The sequence below is a fragment of the Sarcophilus harrisii genome, chromosome 6, assembly GCF_902635505.1.
Source record: "Sarcophilus harrisii chromosome 6, mSarHar1.11, whole genome shotgun sequence".
In the NCBI taxonomy this organism is placed as follows: domain Eukaryota; kingdom Metazoa; phylum Chordata; class Mammalia; order Dasyuromorphia; family Dasyuridae; genus Sarcophilus; species Sarcophilus harrisii.
The window spans coordinates 179694846-179716948 of NC_045431.1; the positions used below are offsets into that span (position 1 = coordinate 179694846).

At 42.6% G+C, this 22103-nt stretch overlaps 1 protein-coding gene across 1 annotated transcript in view; it reads left to right on the forward strand.

Annotated features, from left to right (window-relative positions):
• The first annotated feature begins 652 nt into the window (after positions 1-652).
• The window catches only part of DLC1 (DLC1 Rho GTPase activating protein), a 104050-nt gene continuing 82599 nt past the window's right edge, over positions 653-22103 (forward strand). Inside the window, exon 1 of the mRNA XM_031942000.1 lies at positions 653-917. Coding sequence (XP_031797860.1) covers positions 749-917 — 169 coding nt within the window. The 5' untranslated portion in view covers positions 653-748. The remainder of the gene's footprint in view (positions 918-22103) is intronic.

A 22103-nucleotide genomic window follows, 5' to 3' on the forward strand; every position in this document is an offset into this window, starting at 1 on the left:
GAAGGGACTGGCCCCAAACTCCCCAGGGAGCGAGTAAGTCGCAGGGCATCACTTGAACTCGTCTCTTGACCGCAGAGCCAGCGCTCTCAGCACAGTCCCTCACTGTGGACCCGCCCCAGCCCCGAAAGCTGCGGCTGCCCTGAAGCAGAGCCACAGCGTTTTCCTAGAGACGCACGCAAGTGAAGGCAGCTGCCGCTCGAGATCCCTGCCCATTGGACTGCGGCAGGGAAGCGTGGGAGCGGCGAGCCAGCTCATGTGGAAGGCTTTCCAGATGCTGCGGAGCTGGCAGCTTTCCAGCAACGAGCCTGCAGTCCCTGTCTGCCGCCCAGGCCGCCGCCGCAGTCCGAGCCGCAGTGCCAGGTTCCTCAAGGGTCTCCCTCTCCCGTCCCCTCCCCCTAGCCTGCCACCCCCTCCTCCCTCCGCCCCCATCTCTCTCTCTCTCTCTCTCTCTCTCTCTCTCTCTCTCTCTCTCTCTCTCTCTCTCTCTTCTTCTTCTTCTTCTTCTTCTTCTTCTTCTTCTTCTTCTTCTTCTTCTCTCCCCCCTCCTTCTCTGTCTCCCTCTCTCCTCCTCCCTCTTCCTTCTCTCTCTCTCTCTCTCTCTCTCTCTCTCTCTCTCTCTCTCTCTTTCTCTCTCTTTCTCTCCCCCTTTCCCCCTTCTCCCTCTTTTCCCCTTCCCTTCTTCAATCTCTCTCTAGACCAGATACAGGAGGTGTCTCCATCCATCCAGCTGTCCTCCTCCAGGAGGAAGATGCACGGCCAAGGGGCAGAGATGCTATGGGTGGGCAGCACTCTGCCCCGAAGGATGGAACGACCCCTGAAAGCCCCTCTAAGGAGGTCCTTTAGTGACCATATCCGAGACTCCACCGCTAGAGCCCTGGATGCTATCTGGAAAAACTCAAGAGAGAGACGGCTGGCAGGTGAGGGGCAGAGGGGGGGAGCAGGCTGGCAAGAGACAAGAGAAAGGAGCAGCTGAGCAGTGCTAGCTGGCATTGACCTGGGGGCTTCCTTCTGGTCTCCTCAGCTGTGCAGAGCCCATCTCTGCCCTGCCCCGCCCCGCCCTGGCAGCTGCCCCTGCTCTTGGGTACTGGGCAAAGTCTGGATATTCCCCCCTTGGTTGAGGGGAAAGGGGGTAGAAGAAGGAGGAGTGGGATTTGTGTGTGAGACTTTTAACCTTGAGCGAGAGGCACGTTCCTCTTAGTCCCCCCCACACACCTTAGTCAGTGATATTGGAGTTTTCCATTGCCCAGATCCCCGGAGTGGCCCCCTTTTCTGAGGATGTGACTCAGTTCCTGGGCATTGCTGGTGTGGCTTGGTGTGGCCCAGCCTGGGGAGAGCATCTCCCTTCTGTGCCCTCCAGCTGGTGCTGGTGCATTCCCTGCCCATCAAGTTGAATGCCAGCTGGCTAAGGAAGGCAGAACAGGGAGGTATGGTTGGCATTTCCTCTGACAGCCTCTCACTTGGCCTTGCCAGGGGTAGGCATAGGGAATGGGAGAATGGGAGAGTGGTGCTCTTCCCCCAGCTGGCACAGCTGCCAGCCCCTGTACCTTTGAGAGGAAGGGGCACTGGCAGAAAAATGGAAGCTCTGACTTTTGAGGAGAAAGATATTTTCATTTTTACTGATTAGCAGACACTACCTCTGTAGTGGATAGATGCCCAGGAGGCATAGGAAGACTCCTATTCTTCCCTGGCTCATGCTGGCTGGGTGACCCTGGCCAAGTCATTCAACTTCTCAGTGTTCTAGTAATGAGCTTTCTAAGACTAATTGGTAATGGAAGTGCCAGCTTGCATTGGTAGAGGGAAATTTTTATGCCAACGAAACCCCAAGGCCAACAAAACTTGTCCCAGCCCTGGGGGCTCCCCTTGCTGAGCCAGGGTGCACCAGGGGTGTGGATGGCCTTGTCTCACTCACTTAAGAATGGCTGATATCTGAAGGTTGGAACGTGGAGGGCAATAATTGGGCAGTCTTTGTGGAAGCTTCTTCTTTGGGATCAGGAGAGAATTTTGGAGCCCTTGAGTGGGGATCCCACCTCTCCTCTGACTGGGACCTAGAGTTGGTTTGGATGGCGCCATTTCAATATTGGATGGACTCAACTTGGTTTCGGCGAGTGATTGCCTAGGAGAGCTCCATGGGAGAATCTTCCCTTTGAGCTGGAGGGGGAGAGAAACAGTCTTGTTGGCAAGGTTGACCATGTCCTCATTCAACTGCCTCTGAGTCAAATCTTAGAGCAGGGTCAGGGACAGAAGATGGGCTATGAGCTGCAGGAGACCATGGTATAAGACTGGCAGGATAGAGACAAGGATCTGTGCCCTGTGGGCAGACACAGCTCTATTCCATGGGGGAATAGAACTCCCTCCTGGGAGGGCAGCAGTTGGAGGCTGGCTTGGGCTAATGGGCAGTCTGACTGACCTCTGAGGAATTAACTCATAGCTAATTCACCTTTGCTCTTCCCATACAGAGGAAGAGGGGTCCCGTGGGACACGGACCTTTTGTGATATTTGTTTATTGTAATACAAACTTCAGGCCCCATCGCCTGAATAGACAAGCAGGTTCAAGTTGAACCTCCAAAATATCCAGGGCAACCCTGAGGTGGTGGGATGAGTTAGGGTTTTCTAGTACCATTGCTCAAGGGCCTCCACCTGGTACCTTCCTCCCAATATAATTGCCAGTTTATATTTCCTCAGTCTCATCCGTGACCAACCCTTAGCACAGTCCCTGGCACATAGTAGGTGTTTAATAAATGCTTACTAACTCTTGACCATGATCATAACATCTATATGTCTCTGCTGGAAATGTATGGCAAGAACCAAAGTACAAAAGCCTCCCCCATCCTCATCCTCCAATCTGGGAGCACACTGCTTTCTAGAGATTGTAAGGACAGGGACTCTCTTTTGTCTTTCTTTGCATCTCTAGTACTTAGCACAGTGTCTGGCATATAATAAATGCTTAATAAATGCTAGTTGACTAACCAACTGACTCTACCTACTTAATCCCAGGGAAAAGTGGACTCAAGGTTATAATGGTGGCAATAAAACATTTCTTTACCGCTTTCATTTCTTGGTGTGTCTCAGTTGGTGGACCAATCATTCCCGTTTTCCAGACTTCTTGTCTCTGCTGTCAGTCTGATTCATTGCTAGGTGGGGTCAAATGGGCTGCTCCTTCTGGGATCTAGCTGTTGCTGTGGCTAGCTCTCTGTGATGAGACATTCAATTGCTCTTCTGGTCTTTCAAAGCTCACAAGGTTATAATCTCATTTATTCTGTCTCCAGGACTCATTCACCTGAGATCAGGAAAGAATGAAATGTAGCAGAAACAGAAGCTACAGAAACAGACACGTGGTGACTAGATAGGGAGACAAAATAGCCAGCAAGGGAAAGACCCATTTTCTTTTATTCATTTATTGCTGAGGCAATTGGGGTTAGGTGACTTGCCCAGGGTCACACAGCCAGGAAGTGTTAAGTGTCTGAGGCCAGATTTGAACTCAGATTCTCCTGACTTCAGGGCTAGTGCTCTATCCACTGCATCAATTAGCTACCCCAAAAGGCCATTTTCATAACAGTGATGTAGCCCCCCCTTCCAGAAGCTTATGGTACTTCTTGCTTTAGTCACTACCAAGGAAGAGGGCAATTTTATCCTGTTTGAGCATTCAGTGTACATGCTCAGTTATGGCTCAGCAGGCTTTTGTCCCTGTCTAAAGAATTCGGTTAAAGGGTCTCTAGGGAAACTTCCAGCTCTAAACCTATCTATGGTCCTGGGGTCCTTCTATTTTTAAAGGGAAAGCACTTTGGTCAGAACAACTGTTGGTCTCTAGGACCTGTGTGATTTCATTTGGATGGAGACCTTCCCGAGCTGAACATCAGCTCTTAAGAGCAGGACTGTCTTATGGTCATCTTTGTGACCCCACAGCAGGGACAAGCTGGAGGCGGAATCCAACCACTGCTTGTGAGAATGGATGGAATTGAGTTTGTTATGCATCTTGAACATTCATGTTGGGTTGGACAAATACCCTCCCATCAGTCAGTAAATGACCCTTTCCTCTTGAGAATCATCTTAAGGGAAGTCCTGGATATGAAATCCAAGGATTTAAATTCAAATCACACCTACTCAATGACCTTGGACAAATTGCGCTTTATTTCTCAGTACCTCAGTTTCTTCATCTGTAATATGAGAGGACTGGACTAGCTGATCGCTAAGGTCCTTCCCAAAGAAGATCCCAGATCCCATGAGCTGGAAACGTGTAGGCTGGGTGTTTTATTCTATCAGGAGTGTTTTGGATGGCTGTCAAAAAATACTAGTCTTCTGTACTGGTTTTCTGTTTTGCTTTTAGGTTATTAGTGATTTCTAGCCCTTGTCTATGAAAGCCATGGTTTATCTTCTCTGAGCTTCAGTTGTCTCCTCTATAAAATGGGGCTCAAGCGTTGATACTTTCAGCTTCCTTGGGGAGGAGAAGGCTTTGCACAGTCTCCAGGGCTGAAGAGATGGCAAGTACAGAGACCCAAGTTCTCTCACATTTTCACATCATCTTTGAGATGCAGGTTTCCAGAAAGCAGAGGCTGAATCATGTGTGACTGATTGTAAGATTAGCCTGGTAAATCCGAAAGGTTCCATAAGTGCCCAGCACCAGCTCTGAGAAGTCGGCCTCTCTTGGCCACCCACGAAGGAGTTTTCATAAGAAATGCCTGATGATGAAGGGTTCTCTCTCATGGCCCATGAGTTTTGTAGTCTCATCTCTGATGTGGCGCCTTCGTCACGCCTCCCGCTCTGCCCTCTCTCCCCTTAGCAATTCTCTAAATTCTCTCCTTATCCTCCCCTTCTGCTTCTTCAAAGCACCCACATTCCTACTCCTTCCAAGAAATTATTATCATTAAATTCTGTAGCTTAGCAAGGTGATGGGATCACTTCATCCTTCAACTCCCCCAATCTGTCCCAGAGAAATAGTTACCTTTCAAATTGATTTATCAACACCAGCCACAAGCTTAAGGTTTGGAGATACACACCCTTAAATAGGGGTGGTAGAAGGAGAAGCTGAGAAGGGTATCCTTTAAGAAAATTGAGTATAAAGGTAATAATGACCTGAACAAACACAAGGAAATAAAATAAACCCAATGAGGAGTGAAGTCCCAGATAAAAGCATAAAATCCAAATACCAGTCATTTTGACTGTGCTCAGTTCTCCCTTAGCTTTTCTGATTTCTTTTGCTGATCTCTCCTGATTGGCATTTTACATACAGATCTCGTCTCAGTAAATATAATTATGTCTGCTTTCTCCAAAGGTTAATAGAGTCAGAGAATAGAATAGGTCATGCAATCCAAGTACTTCATTTTTTTATTAATTTTTTTTCAGTGAACAAATATCTGTCTTCTCTCCTTCCCAAGACCTTCCTCCTCACCCCCTTGTAACCAATAAACAGACGAGGGAAACAAATTCCCATGTTGACTATGACCCAAGATGTATGTTGCCTTCTGCACACTGAGACCCTCACTTCTCTTCAGATGGTAGATCACATATTTCATCAGTCATCCTCTGAAATAGTCAACACTTTCATTTTACAGATGGGAAAACTTAAGCTTTAAGAGCTTAGACAATTTGCCCAGGATTCCATAGCCAGGATGCAATTGAATAGATATGACCCCAAATCCCACGCTTTTCTCACCCTCCCAGGCTGTTTCTTTTCATAATGCTTTTTTACAGTATTTCCATATTTGTCTTTCTAATGGTGGAGTACTATTACTGTATGGAGTACTATTACTGTACTGGGAGTTCCCTCCCAGATGATATTCTCAGAGATTTGCCTAGAATTAGTAGGCTCGCCCAGGATTGCACCAATGGGGGATGCGCCTAGAGAAATTCAGCCATTCCTTACTCACAACTCTTCATTCTGAAAATAAACAGCTGTAGGTGTGGGTTTACAGAAGGGCTATTTGACTATGATTCTAGAAAGGAAAATTGGTTGAATGTTTCTTGATTTGTTTGTTTTCCCTATCAGTCACTCAATAAGCATTTTTATTGGGTACCTACTATGTGAAAGGTAACTATGTTAAAAATGGGGAATACAAAGAAAGGCCAAAAAAAAAAAAAAAAAAAGTCCTTGCTTCCAGGGAACTCCCAGGTTAAAGGGGAAACATGCAAACAAATAGAATAGAGTAAAGATAGAATACAGGATAAATTGGAGATAATCTCAGAAGGAACTAAGATTAAAGAAATTGGGAGTTTTCTGTTTTTATTTTTGTTTGTTTTGCAGAAAGTGGGATTTTAACTAAAAATTGAAGAAAGCCAGGGAGACTAGGAGGGGACTATGAGAAGGAAGAAGAGTATTCCAGGAATGGGGCACAGCTAGAGCAGGGAGCTGAGAGAAGCAAGGAAGGCAGAGTCACTGGATCCTCCAGTATATGAAAGGGAATTAAGTATAAGAGGATTGGAAAGGTAGGAGAAGGCAGATTAATAAAGGCCTTTGAAAGCCAAATAGAGCATTTTATATATGATCCTTCAGGCAATAGGGAGCTGATAGAGTTTATTGAGTAGAATGGGGGTTGAGGGGTAGTGACATGGTTGGACCTGCACTTTAGGAAAATCCCTTTGGCAACTAAATGGAGAATGGACTGAAGTGGGGAGAGACTCGAAGCAGACAAAGCCACCAGCAGTTACTGCAGTAGTCCAGATAGGAAGTGATAAATGCTAGCACCAGAGCAGGAACTATGTCAGAGGGAAAAAGAACATATTTGAAAGATTTTTTAATTGCATAAATTATAGTTCTAATAACAATATCATGGCAATTTTTCTCACCAACATGGATTTGTGCCTTTTATTAACAACTTTTGTATACAGGTATACTCAGAGTTATTCTAATCAGCATTTCTCTGATTGTCCACCCTACTATGGAAGAACCCATTGGGTAGTGGAAGAGGGGAGATGCTATTGGGAAAAGCAGCTATCCTTCTTGTGGCATCTGGATACAGTTTCAGGGTCTCTGTTTCCCATCAAGTTTCTGCACAAGGCAGACGCCCTATGGCTCTCCATGGAGCTTGGCCCCCATAGAAGCAATGATTTGGAATATGGAATCATGCAGCCATGGACAGACCTGAAGGAGTGCACCAACAAGTCTCTGGACCTTCAGTTCAGCAAACCAACAAATACTGATTAGGCAACAACTGTGTGGAGGCATAGTATAAGGTGAGATAGGAAACCTCCCTATCCTCATGGGGCTTACAGTCTGACAGAAAGACATGACAGAGACATCATCAACTAGGACATAACATGGTTCCTAAAATAGAAGTGTAGAAATAAAGGGGTTTTGCTGCTTGAAACTCTAGGCAAGAGAGATCATGATTGCCCAGAGGGCTTCACAGAGAGAAGGGCTTTTCTTGTTTTTGTGTGTGTTTGGTTTTTTTACTAGGACCAGGTAGAATTTAATTTTTAATTGGTCTTAAAAGGATGGAAAGAATGAATAAGACTAATACTACTGATTATAAGGCAGGGGCATAGAGTGGGCAGGAGAGGCTGCCTCAAAGGCAACAATGCTCAGCTTTACATCCAGTCTCTGGGACTTTCTGCCTGCAAGTCACTGACCCTCTCGTTGTTGTAGGGCTGGAGGCTTCTCACACTTGGCCCTTCAGCTCAAGCCATTCCTGAGTGTGAAGATGCTAGATTAAAATGTAATTGGGAAATAGTTAATAAAATTAATGAAAATATAATCAAACACAAATAATATAATGTTTTAAAACTAAGTCACTGAGGACACAGGGATCCTAATGTTGGTTCAGCAACCCATTTTTAGTACTTCCTATAGGGCATACCCTTCCAAAAGTAACTCCCTCAAGAGTGCAGAGAGAGAAAATCAGGCTGCTGAGACAGCAGAGAGAGCTCTGGCTTCAGAACACAGATTCAAATTCTGCCTTGGATATTTATTGCCTATGCAATGATATAAGAATCAATTGACTTTCTTAGTCCTCATTTCCTCAGATGACAAATAGTTTGGGGGAGGGAGGGAGAAAAAAGGGAAGAAAATCCTTTTCCAGGTGGGATTATGATCCTTTGGTATGCATGGAACAAAAAAGGAATAATCCAAGGTGGAGATGTCAATCTCACAGCAAAATCCGGCATTAGATTGTAAGGATCCTGACAGGTGTGATTTACTGATTTAGATAACCACTTATTACTATTATCTATGGCCTATTGTATTTTGTTGTGGTGTTTATTAAATGTTTCCTGGTTACATTTTAATCTGGTTTGAGACCTGTTTGCACGTGAGCCAGAGGACCTTGTCCAAGTTACCCAAACCCCAGTTCTCATCATCATCAATCTCACCATTGTCATCATCATAGGTCTTCATTATTGCATTGGATGGATTTGATAATGACCATTATCATTATTGCTATTGTCATCATTATCAAGTAGATAAGATAGAGGATGTATTTAAACAGTTTGGTGAATTAAGATCCAATTGAATAGCCAGATGTGAAGAGTTGTAATTAATGTCCCTGTCAACCTGAAGGGAGGTTCTGTTTGTTGGTCGGTTTTCAGTTGTGTCCAACTCTCCTTGGGGAAGTTTTATTGACAAAGATACTGGAGAGGTTGGCCATTTCCTCCTCCAGCTTATTTACAGATAAGGAAACTGAGGCAAACAAGGTTAAGTGAGTTGTCCAGGATCATATGGCTGGTAAATGTCTGAAACTAGATTTGAAGTCAGGGAGATGAGTCTTGATTTCAAGCCCATTGTGCCATCTAGCTGCCCTAATTATATTGGTAATCTCTGCTTGGTCCTGGACTCTTGTGCTATTTGTTTAAGGAATGCCCCCAAATCAGATGTGATAAGTGAAATGTGACACCTCTCTCTGTGTGTCTCTCTCTGAATCTGTCTTTCTGTCTCCCTCTATTTTTCTCTCCCTCTCTCTCTCTATATGCATACAAATGTATATTTCATTTTAAAGTTTTCAAATGACTTTACATATATCCTCATTTGATCTTGACTAAAATGCTATGAAGTAGATGTGATTATCCCTATTTTACAGATAAGGAAACTGAGGCTCCGAGAGGCTAAATGACTTGGCTGGGATCACACAGCTAGTAAATAATTGAACCAGGCTTCCTGACTCTATCATACTATCTATCTGCCTCAACTTCTTATCAATCAGTCAACAAGCATTTATTAAATTTCTACCATATTTGTGTCAGGTGATATGCTAGGTATGGGGAGGGGGGGCAGGACTGGAAAGGAATACAAAAACAGTTGTCAAAACAGATCCTGACCTTAAAGAGCTTACATTGTGTAGATATGTATCTGTATCTATGTTTCAATGGGTAATATATTGGGAGGATAGATATCATGTCGTACAACAGAGTCAGTATCAAAAAGGGTCTCACGACAGTCTAGAACAGAGTTTCAAACACACAGTCGCAGCTCAACACTCATATCCAATACAAAATAAATTAGAATGTGACTGGGAAATATTTAACAAAATAAATTTTAAAACAAAAGGACATAAGTAATTTTATTTAATATTCACTTTATTTTGAGTCCAAATTCTCTCCCTTTCCTACTTATTGAAAAGGGAAGCAAAAGGATACCCATTATATATGTGAAGCCATGCAAAATATATTTCTACATTAGCCACGTTCTCCCCTCCCCCCCCAAAAAAAAGAAATTAAGAAAGGAAGGGGAAAGAAGGTATGCTTCAATATGCACTGTGAGTATCATTTCTCTCTCTTTGGAGTTGGATAGATTTTTCATCATGAGTCTTTTGGATTTATCTTGGATCATTATATCAATCAGAGTAGCCAAATCTTTCACAGTTGGTTATTGTTACAGTATTGATATTTTTTATTACATTATAGGTTTTTATTTACAAGTTATACGCATGGGTAATTTCTCAGCATTGACAGTTGCAAAACCTTTTGTTCCAACTTTTCCCCTCCTTCCCCCCACCCCTTCCCCCAGATGGCAGGTTGAACAATACAAGTTAAATATGTTGAAGTATAAGTTAAATACAATATAGGCATACTACATTATTGATATTATCATGTAATATGATCTACTGATTCTTCTCACTTCCCTTTGCATCAGTTCATGGAAGTCTTTCCAAGTTTTTCTGAAATTATCCTTCTTATCATTTCTCATAGCACAATAATCTTCCATCACAATCACATACTACTCAGAACTCAGAACATAAGTAATGCTTTTGTATGATTTTCTAAGTCAATAATGCACCTGTAGGACCTTTATGTATAATTATGTGGTTTCCATAGTAGTTTAACTCTACCATTATAGGAAATTCCATAAACTTAAAAAAATGCGGAGAACCTGCTGTCTTACACTAGAACAGGGAATTCTCCCAGAGAATTATTCTTTTCCCGCTTTTCTTTCAGTGATATTATAGGTCTTATCCTTTTCCATAATAATAATATGCTTGTTCCCATTGCCCTCCAGAGACCAACAAATTATGGTTACCTTAACTGCCCATACCTTTCATGATCTGGGATTGTCCTTCCCCATCCATCCCTTTTCCCAGCTCCCAAGCCACACACACAGAACTGGAAGGGAACTCGGAGCTCTGTGAGGAATGTCCTGCCCCACACCTCAATAGCAGCTCTAGTGACTGGCCAGAGGCGGCCAGCTCATGGGAACAACTGTTGGACATATAACCTTCCATAGAAGTCACAGGGCTCATGTGTCTATCTATTCCTGGTCAAGTCCAGTCCTTGGACACTCCCCCCCCCCCTTATTGCATCTGGAAATGGTATTAACCCAAAGCTGACTGAGCTCAGTTCATGTCAGCATAGGGAGGAGCAGAGAGGCTGTGGGAAGGAAGGGTCCAGGGCTAAGGAATCCTTGGATGATCTCAGCCAGCTGTGCTCCTCTGTGCTCTGGAGCTCCAAGCAGCCCCTTTGTTTGTCCCAGCACTTAGCGAGGAGCAGGCCGAATCCATCTCTTATCTGTGCAAGGAAGGGCTGTGTAAAAGAGAAGAAGCAGCACTGTGACCTGGTGAGCTCTCTGGGCTGAGATCCAGGAGAGCTGAGAGCTGTTCTTCTGAAGTTCAGGGCATGGTTCCACTCCCAATCCCACCCTGCCCCTCCCCACCCTCTCACTAGTTAGGCAAGGGGCCAACCCATTGAGAACAGACTACAGAGACATCCAGAGCCCCATACACAGGAGGAGGGCAGATGCCTTAGGAGGATAGAAGGTTTGGGCAACCCCCAGCCCTGATCCTGGAGATGCTATAACCCTGAAGCCTGATCAAATCCCTGCCCATTTAGAACCTGCTAAGAAATACCTGGTACTAGGGGGTGCCCTGCCCCCCAACACACATAAAGAAATTCAAGGAAAGAATTCTCAAAGGCAAGCACGGCATTACCCACTTTGTGGAAGATGAATGGGTGAATGAACAACTGAACAAATGAATGGAAAAGCCTGTAATAAGGACTTACTCTGTGCCAGGCTATGAGGGTACAATCAGGGAGGGACACTCTCATCTGACAGAAGCAACACACAATGAAAGCCATTTGGGAACCAACCACCCAGAGCCACATTGCCCAGGCAGGACAAGGTCTCACCTGCTTTTGTGACTTCCTTTACAATTCAACCACCAATATAGGGTGATTAAAAAAAATCCAGCCCAGAAATCCAGGCTCTGTCGTATTTATGCATCATCCACCACCAGCCTACAAGTGGGAAAGAAGATGGAGATTTGGGGGGGTCTTTTAGCAGCAGGTACCACTTTCTTGCCCCCAACAACAAGGTGGTTCCCTTGTATCCCTAAAAGAATTCTACTGATTTATTTATACCATAAGAAATCCTGATATAAGCAATGAGCTTATTGACTCATGTTCTTTTTTTTTCCTGAGGCAATTGAGATTAAGTGACTTGCCCAGGATCACACAGCTAGGACGTGTTAAGTGTCTGAGACCAGATTTGAACTCAGGTCCTCCTGATTTCAGGGGTGCTGCTCTATCCACTGCATCCCCTAGCTGTCCCATGTTCTTAAGAGGGATTTGGGTTTTTTTTTTTTTTTGAAAGAAGTGAGTTTTGAATTGGAATATTGCAGGAAAACAGAAATGATGTCCATTTGGCAGTATATTAGAGACTATTTGGTCAGATATGGATGATGCTTTCCTTTCCTAGATCTTATGCATTCTGGTCACCTCAAAAAAAACATAATGGAGTTAGAGAAGGTGCAAAGAAAGTGATCAAGGATACTGGGGACAAAGTTGCTTTGAATGGCAAAGAAAAGAGGTGGTTTATATCAACAGATAAAACATAGGCTCAAAATACTAAGTACCAGGACACTGCTATAAAAGTAAATGAGGTAACTTTAGGACAAATAAAAGGAAATACACAATATATTTATAAAATTAATTGTAAGAGGGGCAGCTAGGTGTCGCAGTGGATAGAGCACCAGCCCTGAAGTCAGGAGGACCTGAGTTCAAATCAAAATGGCTTCAGATACTTAATACTTTCTATCTGTGTGACCCTGGGCAAGTCACTTAACTCCAACTGCCTCACCAAAAAGAGAAAAAGAAAGAAATTAATTGTAAGAGATCCATGAAGTCATCTAGTTGATGAATCACTATAGGCTGAACTATAAAGAAATATAAAAAGCTATAAATTAATGGATGATAAAACCATAACAATTCAATTTAATTTAATTTACTAAGCATTTCTTAAACATGTAGACAAAACTGCTGTGCTAGACACTAAGAGAATCCTGATGCATCTGGCATTGTTGCTGACCTCAAGGAGTTAATTATGATCTGGTAAATTATTGGATTATTAGGGGAAAGGATTTTGTGGAGTTTTTGTGGTAGAGAGCCATGCCATAAATTGATTCTGATTGTCTTTGAGCATGAGTCTGATCTAATCTAGCATTTCCAGCGTTCAGTGGTGGCGTTTATCCCAGAAACATTTATCCCCTTTACTTGATGGAAGTCATTGGAGAATACGGACAAATTAGAGACCTAGGATCTTCCCTTTTGACCAGAGTCCTTTTCTCTATTTGCCTGCATAACTCATTCCCTGACATGGGATAAACAAATCCCATAGGCCCATTTTAGTTGAAAATAGCAACTGAACAAGGATATCTTTATCTCAGGGCCTCCTGCTTGGAGTCAATCTTCCCACAGGCGGCACTTCCTGTTACAGAGCTGAAACTTCACTTGGTAACAAGAGAAATTTGGCCACTCTGGGCCAAGGCCAAATGCTAATCTTTCTTATAACATTGATATATTAAGAAGTCGAAATTTCCAAAGAAAACACTCACTTTTGCTTAGAAGTTAATAAAAACATTGGGAGGCTTCCACAGCTGAACTCCAATCCTATAATCCTGATGGAAGGTCCCGGGTGGATGATCACTGTGGAAGCTCTCTAACGTGTTGGTGATTCCTGAATTAGAAACCAAATTTCCTTTAATTGGCAGAAACTCTTGAAGAACCCTACAATTGAGGAGAAGCAATCCAACTTTGAGGGCACCGGGTATATTTACTTATAAGCTATCAAACTGGCTGTTCCCTGAGCATCCCATGTAGAAGAGACATGAGAGTGGAAGCATGTGTTTGGACAGCGGTCAATCTAGAAAATCTACCTGAAGTTTACTAATATTTCGTGAGTTAGACTAGTAGGGGCCCAAGGAACAAGCTTAGCTCCCTTCCCAAGCTAGAAAGAAGTGATATTATAAGACTTGGGCTTGAGAAATATCAATTCAACAGCTCTAAAGAGGGTGAATCGGAGAAAAAGGATTGGAGAAAGAAACACAAATATGGCAAAAATCTCAGGGAAAAGCCAAGAGGGCCTGGGCTGGACTAGTGGTCTTAGGAGTAAAGGCAAGGGAATAAATGAAAAATGTTGGAAGGTGGAAAGATATGGGAACAAACTATGAATAGCAAATGAGAGTAAGGAGGCAAAGGTGACTTTGAGGCTGTGACCTTGCTGGACAAGCAGACCATTGGCAAGGCAAGTGGGATGCCATTAAGCAGAACACATCTTGAATCGTGGAGTACATAAATGACTCATCTAAGCTTGCAGGGAGTCAGCCTGGGCAATCCCACCTCCAACGACCAGGTGAATCTTCCTTACATGGTTGTGTGGTCTGAGCCTTAATTTTGCACCAAAGATCTGAGTAAAATCCTCTTGCCCCCAGAGAAAACAGGCCATTTCTAGAGCCCTTCTGCATTTCCCTAATATCTCTGTACTTCAACCATCGGCTTCCCTGGGCCACTCTGAGAAAAGGACTGCCTGAATTGCAGAGTTCCAGGAATGTAAACGACCATATCATTCTTCTTGTGACTCACAGCCGCCGACCTGACAGCTACCAGCTGGGTGAGCAGGGACAAAGTCTCTCCCTCGGTCAGAGGAGTTAACCCTACTGACTCCACTGGTCCTGCCTTAGCCTTGCTGTCTCGTGAATGCCTTACCTGGATGGGGCCTCTATTTCAGGTGGACCAAGCCAGCATCTCTCCAGCTGATCCTCTGTAGACTCCCCTCCATCCATCCTCCATTCTGGAGCTATGGCCAAAGCAGCCCTCTCTGGGCTCTTGGAAAGAGCTTCATTCCCCATCTCAGTGATGTTCCCAGAGACCACCACAACCAGGTTCTCCTTTGTTAGAATGTCAGCACCTCGAGGACAGGGTTATTCTTCCATCTTCGATCTGTACCCCAGAGATCTGTACAGTGTTTAGCACCTAGGACAGAGATATGTATCCCATCTGGGCTTTCTTGGGTACAGTGAACTCCCGGATGAGCAAAGTATCTCTACAATGGAGATGGCCACTTCCTCTGCAACTTCTAGAGTGAAAGAATTCTCTGTGGCTCAGAGAAATTGGTTGATTTCCCTATTTTATGTCCAAATTGAGACTTGAACCTAGGTCTTTTTGGCTTCAAGTCTGGCTCTAAAACCAGGCTGCTTCTCAGATACAGAGTAAACTCTTAATGAGTATTTTTCATTCATCCCTCTCTTCAGACCTCAATTTCCTCATTTACAAAATGAGAGTCATCCAGATGGCATCCAATGTTCCCTTATCCCATGGGGTTGTCATTATTATAAAACCAGGCCTGCCAATGTCTCTCTGTCCCATTAAAATGCTTCTGATCCACAAACATCAAGTTTTGTGGGCAAGCCTAAATCATTTTTTAAATTTATCACTTTTATGGGTTTTTTAAATTAAAGCTTTTTATTTTTAAAACATATACATGAATAACTTTCAATATTCACCCCTACAAAACCTTGTGTTCTAATTTTTCCCCTCCCTTTCCCCACTCCCCACAATAGGCAAGTGATCCAATATATATTAAACATGTGAAATTCCTCTATACCTATTTTTCTTTTTTAATTAAAGCTTTTTTATTTTTCAAAACATAGGCATGAACAATTCTTCAACATTAGCCCTTGCAAAACCCTGTATTCCAATTTTCCTTCTTTCCCCCACACCCTCCCCTAAATAGCAAATAGATCAATATATGTTAAGCATGGTAGAAATCTATCTATACATATTTTTTTAATATCATGCTGCTCCAGAAAAATCAGATCAAAAAGGAAAAAATTGAGAAAGAAAACAAAATGCAAGCAAACAACAACAAAAAGAGTTGAAATACTATGTTTTGAGCCACATTCCGTTCTCACAGTCTTCTCTCTGGATACAGATGGCTTTCTTCATCCCACAACCATTGGAACCGGTCTGAATCACCTCATTATTGACGAGAGCTACAGCCATCAGAATTGATCGTCATATAATCTTGAGCAAGCCTAAATCTTGAGTCAAAGAGTGGAGTTCGAATTCAGATCACCTCCCCCAAAACACCAAAATCATTTCTTTCCCCTAGAGAAATACGCTTTATTCTCCCAATTGTCTCAAAAATTGTTTTCTTTTCTCTTTATCTCTGAATGAAATAGCCCTGAGCTCCACTGGCCCATTATCATATCCCTATATTTTCATCCCAAACCCCTCCCACAAAAAAAAATGTTACAGCTGCTTCTCTTCCCAGAAGGCAATTGAGGTCATTCCCATGGGTCTGATCTCATTCCCTGCTACAGAAAACAGCAGAAAGAACAGCTTTGCAATCTGCATTGGAGACTCAGCTCTAGCACTCCCCTGCGCCCTCAGCAATTCCCTTATCTCTACATAACCACATTTTGGGGTCACTAACACTTCTTTGTGTAGCCTGAGTTGTTCATTTGGAACAACTCCTACTTTCCCTTTTACCATTTTCATGCTCATCATCTCTGCTTTTCAGGTAATCCAACAATGTGTTCGGATATGCCCTTAATTACCAAAATTGCAACCTCTCTCTTTAATGGCTCAATTAGCCCTGAGCTCTCACCTTAGCTCGACAAATACTGTTGGGCTAATAACAGATAATCTGGAAAACCTGTTTTCATGTACTTATCTGCTTATTTCTCATTCTTTCTGTCTCCCCGGCCCTCTCTTTGTCTATGTCTGTCCATATAAAAATAAACATGGCTATGATACGTTCACAAGCACATATATAAAATGCATAAATAATATATTTGTATTTATAAATCATACATACACATAAATATATGTGCATATATAAAATGTCTTGCATTTAACATCAAAGTTTCTGGCTTTAAAATGTATAACAAATGAAAGCCCAAATAAATAAATATTATACAATACTTTTGCTGTGAGAAAGAATCCAGCCAAAGCCTTTTCTAAACATACCTGTTCCTTTTGACTTCTATTCATTTCTGGAAAATTCTCTCGGGATGCCCATGAAATTCGTTTCTCAAGGATCTTCTTGTTTATTTACAATAGCAGTGTTAAACTCAGGCATCTAAGAGAAAGTTTTCTTTTTCTCTGCCTTTTCTGTGTCTTTTTTCAGTCATAACAGGAAAACAGTCTGTTTTCAGATGGCCTTACAAACAACTGAGAAATATTTCTACCACCTGAGAGACAGAACCTTCCCATTCTCCCCTAAATGCCCCCAGGGAGGAAAGGCAGTTAAACCATCACTGTTTAAGATGACAGAGACCTTTAACTAAGCAGTGACAGTATCTGTGTCTCTGTAAGAGAGACTATTAAAGCTGGTGCTGAGTGTGAAGTGAATTCTTGCCCTACTGACCTCAAAAAAACATTGGGGAGAGCATCTTTTTCTTAACTGTAAACTCTCTAGAAATGGAAGCTGCTCTTAGATTCAGTCCAGTTATCTTCCTGGAAGCCAATGTTGCTGATGTTGGCTGAGCATCAAGATGCTGCTGCTCCCAGAACTGCTCAGAACCTGATCAGATGAGGGAGCTCTGGAGCCTCACTGCCCAAGAGAGCCAGTAGCTACCAAGGGATGCACACCTCCACCATCTGGGTCTGTCTGTCCATCAGATTAACTGTCTGGAGTCAGTCTGTTCAACTTTGACTTGCCTTTAGGACACAGAGAGCCCAGGAGATGAATGAAAGGCATATCTGATCAATGACCACATTTGCGGTCAAAGCATCCCAACTATCTGGACTTTCTGTCACTGAAACTGGTTTCAAGCCGACAATATAAACCAGACTCAGCTCCAGACCATTTCTGAGGAGAAGAAAAGCCAGGTCTGAAATTCCAAGAAACCAGAAGATGAGCCCCGTGGAAAAGTAACTTAAAGGGAGGAGTCCAGTGAACATGACAGAGAGACATGAGAACTGGGGACAGCTGATGAGTGTCAATAAAAAAGATGTCCCAATCTTATATATACCGCAATGCATAAAACAGTTATTTTATAGGTGCAAAGAACTGGAAATTAGGGAGATGCCCATGGATTGGAGAGTGGCTGTTCTGGGGCAGAAATGAAGGGAAATCTTATTTGTCTGCTAGAAACAACCATAATGAGGAATACAAAGAAGTATGGACTAGAATGAATGCTAAGCAAAGCAAGCAGAACCAGGAAAGTGGAATAGAAAGTGGAGATAGAAACGGGAAAAGGTGAGAAAGCCTGAGCCACTGCTTTCTGAGAGAAGTCGAGACAAACTGTGGAACACCCCTTTTTCACATCCAATTTTTGCCAGGATGTGAAAAAGTTTGGTCACATTTACTTTTCTACTTTTTTTATTCTGTATTAATCGGAATGGCTGATCGTAAAAAGAGAATGCATTGAGAAATATAGGAGACATCAAAAGAAAAGATATCATTAAGAATGATTTCTTAAAAAAAAAATCCAATGCTTGGAGCACTTTCCATAGAGGCCCTCCTGGAAAATGTGATCATGGAGACAGAAGACTCCGGAAGGACTAAAACAGCTCTGGCACAAGATTTTCCAGGGTAGGGATGTCTTTAATATGTGGGTTTAAGAGCTGTGGAATGGAGCCTCTGCCCTGTGGCAGGCACTGGGTTGTGCACGTTTTACAAATATTAACTCATTTGGAGGAAGAGAGAGAGAGAGAGAGAGAGAGAGAGAGAGAGAGACCGTCCATCTTTCCCTCCTTCCCTTCTTACCATGAGAGACAAAGAGTGGAGGGCAGGAGTGAGTAATGAATTTAATCTCTGGATACCACCCCTCTGCCCATTCTCAGGCTTTCCTTGAAAAACAGTAAAAATTACAATGGATCATCAAAAAGTACACTTTATAAAAGTCACATACCACTAAAATGAGAACAAAATGGAAAATCCGTTCAAAGGAAGCTACGCACAATAGAGGAAAAAAAAAACAACAGATAAAATTAAATTCTCAGAGTGAGGGAGAAATTCCATTGAAGACCAAGAGAAAAAGACAGACAAACAAACAGGAAGAGAGAGACAGAGACACAGATAGGGAAAGACGAAGGAAGGGCAAGGGGGAAGAAAGAGAGAAATGTATGACATGAGAAATATTAAGACAAGATTTCAAATATCACCATGGAATCAAATCAGTGAATAAATAGAAAGATACTTGAAATCAAACAGGTGTGGTATAAAAGTAGAAGAAAGGTGAATGAGAAAATTTCCTATATCCAGTATCAAAAAAAAAAAAAGTCAAAACACAAATTATCATTAAAAATCCCAGTCACAAGGAAGGACTCAAGTAATCTTTCCAAATTAATTAAAATATAAGTTATAATAACCACAGAGGTTTAGAAGGGAAAAAAAGAAAAAGAACTTTTCAAAAATGAATTCCCAAGAATAAGGTCCCCTCATGTAGAAGATAGAAAATGTGAGGAATCGGTGCACTATGGGCTGTCCATGGAGAGGGAGCAGTCCCCTTAGTCATAGAGAAGACCCCATGGAGTCTGAGTGTCCAGTAGGAGGCTGATCCAACTCAGGCATGTGTTATCCATCTTGGCTCGAGGGGGATATAAAAGGTGGCTCTCCTATTGAAGGGAAGCTTGCATGTTCCATATTCCTATGATCCCAGCACTTTTCTCTTGTCATGTAGAGATTTAAAGAGAAGCCTCAGCTTACACTGATGGAGGGACGGTGTCCTGCTTCTCTTGCAGACATTCTTTTTTTTTTTTTTTTTAAATTTAATAGCCTTTTATTTACAGGTTATATGCATGGGTAACTTTACAGCATTAACAATTGCCAAACCTCTTGTTCCAATTTTTCACCTCTTACCCCCCCACCCCCTCCCCCAGATGGCAGGATGACCAGTAGATGTTAAATATATTAAAATATAAATTAGATACACAATAAGTATACATGACCAAACCGTTATTTTGCTGTACAAAAAGAATCAGACTCTGAAATATTGTACAATTAGCTTGTGAAGGAAATCAAAAATGCAGGTGTGCATAAATATAGGGATTGGGAATTCAATGTAATGGTTTTTAGTCATCTCCCAGAATTCTTTCTCTGAGCATAGCTGGTTCAGTTCATTACTGCTCCATTGGAAATGATTTGGTTGATCTCGTTGCTGAGGATGGCCAGGTCCATCAGAACTGGTCATCATATAGTATTGTTGTCGAAGTATATAATGATCTCCTAGTCCTGCTCATTTCACTCAGCATCAGTTCATGTAAGTCTCTCCAGGCCTTTCTGAAATCATCCTGTTGGTCATTTCTTACAGAACAATAATATTCCATAATATTCATATACCACAATTTATTCAGCCATTCTCCAACTGATGGGCATCCACTCAGTTTCCAGTTTCTAGCCACTACAAAGAGGGCTGCCCCAAACATTCGTTCTTGCAGACATTCTTAATCTTGAGTCTATGAACTATTTTTAGCATATATTCTGGTAATTATTTCAATATACTTGGTTTCCTTTGTTATCTTATGTATTTTATTTTATGCATTTAAAAATATGATTCTTATTGGATTTAACATATATTTTAACATGTTTAACATATATTGAATTACTTGCCATTGGGGCTGGGGGAGGAAGGAGGAGAAAATCTGAAACACAAGATTATGCAGGGGTCAGTGTTGTTAAATTATCTATGCATATGTTTTGAAAATAAAAAGCTTTAGGAGGCAGCTGGGTGGTGCAGTGGATAGAGACCAGTTCTGAAGTCAGGGGGACCTGAGTTCAAATATGATCTCAGACACTTAACACTTCCTGGCTGTGTGATCCTGGGCAAATCACTTAACTCCAATTGCCTCAGCAAAGCAAACAAATAAATGGATAGATAGATAAATAAATGAATGAAGGAATGAATAATGAAAAATAAAAACTTTTATAAAAAAATTAAAATATGACTCTGAGAAGGGATTCATAGGCTTCATCAAACTGATTGCCTCTGGGGTCCAAGAGAGATACTAAAAGGTTCAAAACCCCTGCTGAAAATCTTCCCAAGAACCAATCTGCTGTTATCATTAATCACATTGGGCAATTGTTTTTTATCAAAGATTTTTATTTACAACACATATTCATGGGTCATTTTTCAGCACTGACCCTAGCAAAACCTTGTGTTCCAAATTTTCCCCTCCTTCCTCCCACCCCCTCCCCTATACATGTTATCCAATACATGTTAAATATGTAAAAATATATGTTAAATCCAATATGTGTATACATATTTATACAATTATCTTGCTTGGGCAATTTTTTGTTGTTGACACTGGCCTAGTCCCTATCTCCCTTCTCTCTTTCAGCTGGCTGACTCTCCCAAACCTCCCCTCACACCAGAGGAGGAGGGGAAGGAGCTGAGTCTATGCATTAGAGTCTATAGCTTGTCCCCACACTTCCCCTTAAGCCCATTGTGCCCAGAGTAGCTGATCACACTGAAGAGCCAGATTTGGATTTCTGTTTTGTCTCTTTTGGGGGAAGGAAAAGAAAGACAATTTTTGGGAGAACAATGTCAAGAGCCATTGAGCCCAGGGGCCCAGAAACTACTCAGGGTGGGAGCTTAGGCCCGAGCAAACCCTTCCCTTTCTGCTCCATCTTCAGTACTCACTTTTAGTGCCCCTTCTCCAGAGCCTCAGTAATCCTGGGTCCCTGAACCAGGATTAAAGAATTCTGTCTGTGCCTCCCAAGCACCTTCTCTCATCCTTCCCTTGCCATGGCGTCCACCTGGTGATGTCCCCAGGACCAAGCCCATCCTGCTAACAGATAGGTCTTTTCTCAGACCCACAAGATCCTGAGAAATCAAGGTCCACTCCCCGGAGCAGGACTGAGCAGGGAATCTCCAACCCCAATGCCTTCATCTCTCTCAGGACATTGTAACGATTGTTTGACCACTTGTTTCTCCAACTGTTTCTTCCACCTTGATAGCCATCCATGAATAATAATTCCCATTGACACAATTAACCTTGACAAAGTGTTTCCTAAAAGAAATCTTATAGGGTTAGTCTGTAAGCTAAAGGCAGGAACTATCTTTTGTATTGTAAGCCTATCCAGGGCTTAGTTCAGTGCCTGGCACACAGTAGGTACTTAATCAATGCTTGATTCCAGAGGGTGGAATCACAGAGAAGGAAACAGGCTCGGAGAGATTACATCTCTTGCCCAGGGACACACAACTAAGAAAGGGTAGACCTCAGAGTCCGGGTCTCAGGGCGCCCCACCCAGCACCCCCACCACTGCACCCCACTGTCCCTTTCCTTTATTCCCCTCTTGGAAAAGATCGAACCACTGGGTTATCTTTCTGATGCTTCCTCAGATTCATAACTGAGCAATTTACTCCTTCCTGAATCATTCTTTTGCCTTATCACCAGTGGTTCCTGTTTGGGGAAGATGTTTAAAAATCAAAACAAGACCAGGAGGTCCTGATTTCTTATGA